General features: G+C 48.4%; 1 protein-coding gene across 12 annotated transcripts in view; it reads left to right on the forward strand.

The window, feature by feature from the left end:
- Positions 1-8,851, forward strand: part of EBF4 (EBF family member 4) — a 101,631-nt gene extending 92,780 nt beyond the window's left edge. For 7 of the 12 annotated variants that reach the window (XM_036763413.1, XM_036763414.1, XM_036763420.1 and 4 more), the window contains 2 exons: positions 5,671-5,868; positions 8,820-8,851. In XM_036763413.1, coding sequence (XP_036619308.1) covers positions 5,671-5,868; positions 8,820-8,851 — 230 coding nt within the window. Of the gene's footprint in view, positions 1-5,670; positions 5,869-8,369; positions 8,441-8,819 lie in introns of those variants that run through there. The other 5 variants (XM_036763409.1, XM_036763419.1, XM_036763410.1 and 2 more) reach the window with 1 other exon arrangement.
- The last annotated feature ends 350 nt before the right edge of the window (positions 8,852-9,201 follow it).

A 9,201-nucleotide genomic window follows, 5' to 3' on the forward strand; every position in this document is an offset into this window, starting at 1 on the left:
TATAGGTGCCTGGCTAGTTGGTCAGTGGTTAACGGGCTTGAACACGGGTCCCAACTTGGGCCATCTCAGGCAGATAGCCTTGCACACGCTCTCCTCCCTCCTTGTGATCATTTTCAGTGGTTTCATCCAACCCAATAAAAGTGATATTTGAGAAGGATTATCCTGGCATGTCTGTAGAAGACTGACTAGACCTGGAATAAGAAGGAGGCAGCGAGACCAATTAAGAAGCTATTGATTTTCAGTGGTCCAGGCATGAAGTAATGGGGCCCAGAAAAGGTTGGCAACAAAGGGAATGGAAGGGATGGAGATGTGAAACCTTGGAGGAAGAATCAGTAGGACTTGGTGACTTACAGGATAGAAAAGATGACGAAGCAGGAAGAGTCCAAAAGTACATTGAGAGCTCTGGACCTATGAAAGATGGCAGGGCTGGTGCCAGAAATGAGACAGTCCGAGGAGCCATTCTGCAAAGGAAAGAGGATGATGGTTTGGGCCTGCTGAATTACTGGTGATGACAGAGAACTCTTATGGATAAAAGAGAATTTAACCCCACCTCCCATCTTAACCACTGATCACTCCAACCCTAACTTGAATTTCACCGAATACTGATGGTGATTTCACCCTCATCTGATTCTAAGGTACGATGGGGGAAGGGGAGCAAACATTTATTTTGGAGCCAATTATGACCAAGGAGGACGGACTTGTTGGTGAAGTGGAAACCACTGTAGCCTTTGGAGAGAGTGACCACATTGTGTTTGTGATACCTAAGGAGGAGAACGTTGTTCTTAGGCCAATATAATCACAGGCTTTAGAAGGGATTATATTATAGTGTTCATAGGGAGGGATAGGAAGCATCTCAAGCCCTAGGATTCTGAAAAGGAAATTGGCTTAAGAGGAATAAGAGGACCTTATGAACAAAATCCTGCCTATACAAACTCGAATGATTCCAATAAGGAAAAAAAGTGTGAGGGAACTGTCTAAATACATCTTTGTGACTGCACAGGGTAGTAATCCAATGAATTCAGATTTTAAAAGGTCCTGAAGTGAACAGAGCACTAGGCTTGGAATCAGGAAGACCTGTGTTCAAAGCCCACTTCCAACACAATCTGACCTCAGTCAAATCACTCAACCTTTCTATGCCTCAGCTTCCCCATCTTTAGAAAGAAGGAGCTGAATTTTATGGTCTCTTCCACCTGTGACCTTCTGATAAAATGCAATTGAGTCAAGGGTGAAGGCAAAAGAGAGTCATGGTCTTGTGAGGAGAGCTCCAAGGAGATCTAAAGGCTGCAATAAGTGGAGATTTGAGGAGCACAAATGCTACGGAGGACGTCTTAAAGCGACTATGGATGAACAGTGAAGACATAGCCCTGGTGAATGGGATGAAGACGGAGGATAGAAAAGAGAAGACAGAATTACTCCGTTCCTGTTCTACTTCTGCATTCCCTGCCAAGGAGAATGATTTTCAGAAGATAAAGGACAGGAAAAAAGTTCAAAGAGAAATGGAATCCAGATAATCAAGGAAATCTCAAGACTGTACCTCTCTACCCTCAACCAGTTCAATTCACCAGGATGAATTATAATAATAGCTGACATATATAATGGCTTCAGGTCCGTAAGGCACTTTACGTGATCTCTTTGATGATCGAGACAAACACATGTGGTGTACAGTACAGCGGCATGCTGGTAAATGTTTAACAACCAGCTCTCTTGGAGGGAAAGGTGCCACTGCCAATTTTGAATTGAATCTGTATTATTAATATTTTTCTGCCATAGTTTTTCTTTTGTTGTTGTTTTTCAGTTGTGTTTGACTTTTTGACCCTATTTGGGGTTTTCTTGGCAGAGATACTAGAGTGGTTTGCCATTTCCTTCTCCAGCTCATTTTACAGATGAGGAAACTGAGGCAAACAGGATTAAGTGAGTTGCCCAGGGTCACACAGCTGAGGCCAGATTTGAACTCAGGAAGATGAGTCTTCCTGACTCCAGTGCTCTATCCACTGTACCACCCAGCTGCCTGAGATACTGTCAGTTCAGCAATATTTGAAAGATCACAAACTTAATTGCCAGATAACTGGAGAAGGGCAAAAATAGCCTGATTTTTTTTAAAAGGGGAAAAGCTGAGTCCCATAAACCATGACCCAGCAGTTGATTCTTAGTAAAATCTGTATTAGGATGTCATATTATCTTCGTTGAATAATTCATGAATTATTCATGAAAAGGGTAGCTCTGATATGACAAATCAGCATGGACTTGTTAAGGAGAAATCCTGGCCAACTAAAGTCATTATCTTTTTTGACTAGACCAGTGTATTTGGAGGATGTTGTAGATAACAATTTACCTGGATTTCAGTATTTGACAGTTTCTCAAGGTAGCCTTGTGGACTGGGTTAGGAAAATGTAAAATTGTACAGATTCCTAACTGGCTAAATGCAGAGTTTGGATAAATGCAGTGCTGCCAGCCAGGAGGGAAGTCACTAGCAGTGTGCCAAAGGCCTCTTGTTTTCTGTTTTAAATTTGCATCAGGGACTTAGAGGAAGGTGTGGGTAACCTGTTCTTTCAAGTTTTCAGATAGCTTGAAGCCGAAAGGGAGAGTTACCCCATTGAGTAACTTAATTAGGGTCCAGAAAAGGTTGGGTAATGGACTGAATGCAAGAAAATGAAGTTTAATTGGGATAAATGTAAAATCTTGCACTTCGGGTTCACAAAATCATCTGTCCAAATGTAGCATTCAATTCACCAGTCATTTATTAAGTGCCTATTATATACAAGGGGCAGTGCTGTGAAACAGTCCCTGCCCTAGAGGACTATATATGTATGTATGTGTGTATATATATATATATACATATACATATGTATATATATATATAATATATATAGATGTAGATATATATCCTTCTAGGGGAAAAGGAGGGAATATACCACGAGTCCATATGTGGCCTTAATGCTACAGGTTCCCCTCCTCTGGAATATACCATGTACTTAGATAAGAAAGAAGATGATAATTTGAGACCTCAGAGATCACCAACAACTGGAGACAGGAAAAACTTCAAAGAAAAGGTGGTGTCTTTTCTTGAAGAAGACAGAAGGGAGGAAGGAATATCTTTCAGTGATAGGAGATGGTCCGTGTGAACACACAGAGGCAGAAGATGGGATAGCAAACATTTTGGGAAACAACTAGTGTTCCAGTTTGGCTAGAACATTGAATACACAAAGAGGAACACAATGATAAGATTGGAAGGATATATTGGAACTTAATTGTACAGCAATGTAAATAATGAGGGGGGTTGTGTTTTTTCATAGTGGCAAGAGGGAGTTATTGAAGTTTGGTTTTTTTTTTGGTTTGTTTTTTTTTTAGCAGACGATGGGCAGGAGTGAAGGAGACAGCATTTATTAAGTAAACAGTGGGGATAAAAATGCAAAAGTGGAGACAGCCATCCTCTCAGAGAGCTTATGTTCTAAGGAGGGGGGAACAACTGTTATACAGAAGTGGTAGCCAGGGAGCTGCATTTTGGTTTGGAGGATAGTGAGTGGACCATAATGGTAGAAAATGGCATGCCCTTTCTAGTAGCACCACTGGTTTTAATTATGATTCCAGAACTGGAAAGAGGTGGTGGTGATGGTGGTGATGAAGCTGGCTATAATATAGGGTGACAGCTGGAGCCACTTGGATAGAGAGGTCCTTGCCAATCAGGATATGGTCAGATCTGTGCCTCCGGAAGATTATTTTGACAGTTGTGTGGAGGGTAGATTGGAGAGGAGACTGGAAGCAGGGAGACCTATTCGATTTTTCCAATAGTCCCAGATTAGATTGGATAGGTGGCCATGTAAGCAGAGAGTGAGGAATGAGTCAAGTATGATTCCAAGGTTACAAACCTGGGTGACTGAGAAGGAAGTAAAAACAGAAGTTTGGAGGATGGGAGGGGTGTGTGTGTGTACGTGTGTGTGATGAGTTGGGTTTGAACAGGTTGAGTTGGAGTTGTGGGGAGGTGTGTGTGTGTATGTGTGTTTGTGATGAATTGTGTTTGCACAGGTTGAGTTGGAGTTGCAGGGAGGTGTGTGTGTGTGTGTGTGTGTGATAAGTTGTGTTTGCACAGGTTGGGTTGGAGTTGCAGGGAGGGATGTGTGTGTGTGTGTGTGTGTGTTATGAGTTCTGTTTACACAGATTGAGTTGGAGTTGCGGGGAGGTGTGTGTGTGTGTGTGTGATGAGTTGTGTTTGCACAGGTTGAGTTGGAGTTGTGGGGAGGTGTGTGTGTGTGTGTGTGTGTGATGAGTTGTGTTTGCACAGGTTGGGCTGCAGTTGCAGGCAGACCTACCAGGTGGAGACGTCTAGCACACACTCGGCTGAAGGAGAAAGCAGGGCTAAACAACAGTTCAAGTGAAAAAGCCCCGGGGAAGTGAGTGTGTCAGCTGGGATGCTGCAGCCAATGAGGCAGAGATGATTATTTAGAGAGAAAGAGAATCCAGGATGAGAAAGGCCACTGAAATCTGCACGAGGCAGACCAGGGGCTCCTGGGACACTGTGCCCAGTTCTGGGTGTGTCGCCTTTGGAGAAGGACATCGATAAAGCAGAGTGTGTGCAGAGAAGCACCCGAGATGGTGAGGGAGCTCAGAGCCATGTCTGAAGATCAAGGGAAGGAACCAGCAGCATTTAGCCTAAAGAAAAGGCTTTGGAGGGAAATTGGAGCGCTGCCTTTAAATATCCGAAGGGCTCTCCCAGGGGAAAGGGCCTGGACTTGTTCTGTTTAGCTCTAGAGGGGCAGAACTAGGAACGATGGAGGTGGGAGGAGGTCATCTAGAGGGGAAGGTTTCTGTGGCATAGAAGGGGAAATGGCCTAGAAAGTATTGTTGTTGTGAGAGTGACCTGCCTGGGAAGTGTATGCTTATGTAGGGGCTGGCAGAGGTCACTTCTGAGGGCTCTGTCAACACTGAGCTTTCGTGATTCTTCCCCGTCTGTTGACTCTGCCATTCCTAACTCTGATGTTATGAGCTGCTCAGAATCCTATTAGCGCCTAAACCCAACAACGACCCTGTCTAGTGCCACCTTCCCATCATTCCTTCCCCCTAGCTTCTCTCTTTTTTAAAGCCAATGGTTCACCTGGGCCAGATCCCTGATCCTGATTCCAACCCTCACCATGAGCCCAACCTTGTTTCAGCTCCAGCTCTAGGAAAGCATCCTGTTCGTGCTTAGCCCCCCTTCCTGGGAAGGCTTAGGCTGCTCTGGACCTCACCAGTCTGGACCAGTCTTGGACTCAGACCTAGCTATGATCCCAGTCCCTCAGCAGGGTGAGGTTCTTGCAGCCTTTTCCACACCTAAGCTGCTGTTGTCAAGAAATGAAAGCTGAATCACTAATCCCACCATGTGCCCCAAAGTTGTTAGAGAAGTCTGTGGCTGCTGAGCTTATCAACTGAGCCTAAGGAGACTCATCAGATCAGGCCTAGGGAATCAGGACTCTTCCGGATTCTGCCAAACTCTAGAAAGTTTCGTTTTCTTGACTCTGGTAGAAGCCAGAGTGGCGCAGCCCTTTCCTCTCCGCTCCCTACCCCAGGGGTACCTCAGAGAAGGAGGGTGGCCGCAGCAGCAGGTGCCCAGCAAGCTCCCACCCTGGACGCTCTCTATAGTGCTGTTTCCCTGTTGTGTCTCCTGCGCCACTCCTGCTCCCCACCCCCACCCCGGAGTCATGCCCTCCAGCCCTCCCCTTGCTGCAGCTTCATCCATCTCCCTCCCGGCTGCTGCCCCCACCACCAGCGTCTTCTCCTTCTCGCCGGTCAACATGATCTCTGCCGTCAAGCAGAAGAGCGCCTTCGCCCCTGTGGTGCGCCCGCCTGGTTCCCCGCCCCCTGCCTGCACCAGCACTAATGGCAGTGCCCTGCAAGGTGAGTCAGCTCCCTTCCACCAAAAGAGATATCCATGGTGGAGAAAGGGCTGAGCTAGCTAAGGGTGTTCACTGGCAGTTCTCAACTGAAGGCGTTGGCCCTTGGCAGTGACCAGCTCACTAGGGTGGGTTCACTGTTCTCTCAACCCTCTGATTGGTGGTATGAAAATGTGGGCACCAGCTGGCTTCTACTGGGAAAGTCGACTGGGACCAGGATCCTACCTCACCCCACCTTCTCTCTAGGTAGCATGTTGTCTTGCACCACCAGTAGGTAGGGTAGAAGGGAGAAGTAAACGTGGCTATAAATGATAGTTGAATGAATGAATGAATGTTGACCCACTAATCTTGCAGCTTCTCAGAGTTGACAGGCATTTCAGTCCTGGGTAGCCATCCTGAAGGCCAGTTCCTAGGTCCTTGGGGAAAGGAAGTGCTCTGCTCAGGCTGTCTATGGCCAGGATTAAGCACAGCCCAGAAAACAGAGCCCTAAGTCCTAACTAGAGAAGACCTTGAATCATAACTCCTATTGAGCCTGGCCTCCGTAGAGGGAGAACCTGGAGAGGGGAACCCTAGCTGTGGCAACCTTTGAGTGGCCATCTTGGGTGAACCGGGCCATCAACAGAACAAAATCTAATATCAGGATTAGGCAAACACCTGCTGAAGAATGGGGTCCCCTCCCCGGTGGGTGTGAGAGAACGATGTCAGCTCCCACCATCTTTGTCACATGGAGAGTCCTTTACGCTTTTCAAAGCGCTTTCCCAGATGTTAGTTCAGTTTGAGCCTCACAGAAGCCCTGGGTGATGGGTCAGCTCCCATCTCCTCTCTAAGAAGTAGCAGGGGTGGGGCAGTGGAAAGGGACTTAGAGCCAAAAGCCTTGGGTTTATATCTCAGCTCTGATGCTGTGGCTGGGTTCCAGTTTTCTCATTTCATTCATTCTCAGTTGGACTAACCATGGGGGAATAAGACCTACCTCACAGGGTTGTTGTGGGGAAAGCGCTTTGTAAACCTTAAAGCATTATAGAAATGTGGGTGATTACTAATATAAAGTGATGGACTGTGAAGACGAGGGGGGAAAACAGATGTGATTCAGCATCTGGATTCCACAAACAATCTTGAGACATCTGGCAGTTGCGTAGCAGTGGGGGAGTGGGGCTCGCAGCTGATTAGAAGGGGAGCCCTTGGTGTCTGGTGTCAGCCTGGGACTGGGCACAGAAGGTCCCCTCAGGGCTTGGTCCTGGAGCCAGAGCCTTGGTGTATGCTCATGGCGATGGGACCCAGGCGAAGGATCAAAGAATCTGTCCACTGGATCCACAGATGACACTGAGCTGAGGAGGCAGGGGTAGAAACAATTCAATTTAACAAACACTTAGGAATGTTTGTGAAAGGCCCTACCACAGACCATGAAGAAGTTTCCCAGTGCCCTGACAATGTCAGAGAGAAGCTGGGTCAGAATTGGGATGAAGGTTCCAGAGTTAAAAGTGGACACAGGCAGAGAGGCCTGAGGTTGAGCTGGGCTGGGGGGGGGGGGGGGGGGCGGGTCAGAGATGGCCCACAGCAACAGGAACAGAAGGAAAATTTTTTCTAAAGTTAGGAAGTCTTTCTTGGCCTCAACCAGTTTTTTTAAGACCTTGTGTCTGACTTATCTTCACATGTAGGACATGAAGAGACGCAGAGGTTAGAAGAAATGAACAGAAATGTTAAATATTTCAGAGAACAAGACCTGAGGGATCCTGGGAGGAGAACAGGCTAGGTCCCAGTATTTCTGACCGTTCACTGTATCTCAGGGTAAATGAAAAGAGGTTTTGTTAAACACAAGGAGTAATTTTCCTTGTGTAACGATGATCAGGAGAGGGTGCAGCACTTGTGGGTTTGAGAGTTCTGGATGCTAGGCTCCTAGCCCTTGTTTCCTGGGGCAGGGTGGTTCTATTATGGCCCTTGGTCTGCTCTGTTGCTTCCCCCTCCTGATGTAAGACCACCTTCACCAGACCCCTTCAAGCCCAATGTGGCTAGTTCTCAGCCTGGGAAAGCTGCAGGTTCCTTGATGCCCATAGCCTGAGGGAGCCAGGCCTCTCCATGCCAGGGGTGGGGAGGATCCAGAGAAAACCTTGCAACGGATCCGATCTTGAACCCAGGGGCCTTGGTGGTGAGGCCAGGTGGCCTATGGGAAAAACCCCTCCAGGGCTCATGGGAGTGGGTCTGGCTAGCGGCTGTGCCCCTGGGGCAATGCACTGGTCCTACCTTGGTCCGGACTGGTTTCATTCCCAGTGAAGGCATGACGGTGAACTTTGGGGGAGGGAGGGACGGAAATCATGGAGGGAGTGGGAGGGATGGCTTTTAGCTGCTGCTCCCTCTAGCCACTCATCTTGCCCTTCTCCATCTCTCCTTCCTGCCTTTCCCTTGCCCTCCCTCCTGGATCCCTGCTGTGACTCCCTGCTTTTCTCCCTGCCCATCGGTGCCTCACTCCTCTGTCCTCTGCTTGCCCCCTCCTCCTCCTTCTGGACACAGACCCAGCTTTTGAGGACTCGGACAAGTTCCATTCCCCCCCTGGGACCCTACAGGGACTGGCCTACTCCTAAGCACAGTATGTGTCCTGCAGCCCAGCCTGGAGGGTCCCACTCTGTCTCCGTCTCTGTTGCTGTCCTTGTCTGTTCTCTCCTCTGCCCTTGGAGCCTGGCACTGTCTTCCAGGGATTGTTGGTTGTGAGGTGCCCCCCATAAGGTTGAGGACTGGCCAGGGTGGGGGCAGGGGCTCAGGTTCTCTTGTGCTGTCCCCCCAATGTCCTGGCCATTCAGCCAGCCTATTGTCCTGCCCATCCCCTCCCCTCTCTCCCAGCTGGGACTGAGCCAAGAACACAAATTGGACAAGATGCTCGGGGAGGTGAGGAGGGGGAGGGGGGAATAGCGGAGCTACAGGAGGACCCCCTGCTTTCTTGGACTCTTCTCTCCCTCTCCCTAGCCATGTCGGGACTCCTCATCCCCCCCATGTGAGGCCTGCACAAAGAGAACCATCCAGCCATTGGATACAGACCCTGGGGACAGGCAGGCCAGTGGACTGGGATGACCTGGAAGAGGACTTCCTGCTGGCAATGGGAGAGATGCCACCTTCTGTGCTTTGGGACCCTAGGCCCTATCCCTCCACAGCCCTTATCTCTTCTCCCCTCCACTCTCAGGACTGGCCACAGGAGGCTTCTCTCTTCACAGCACCATTTTAACTTGGGTGTATGTTATGTATGTATGTGGGTGTGTGTATGGGTGCGCATGTACATAGGTATGTGTGTGTGTGGTTCTAGGGGGGACTGATTCCCCCATCCTTTTCCCATTATAAGCTTGGGGTGGGA

This window comes from Trichosurus vulpecula, chromosome 6 (genome assembly GCF_011100635.1).
Source record: "Trichosurus vulpecula isolate mTriVul1 chromosome 6, mTriVul1.pri, whole genome shotgun sequence".
Classification (NCBI taxonomy): domain Eukaryota; kingdom Metazoa; phylum Chordata; class Mammalia; order Diprotodontia; family Phalangeridae; genus Trichosurus; species Trichosurus vulpecula.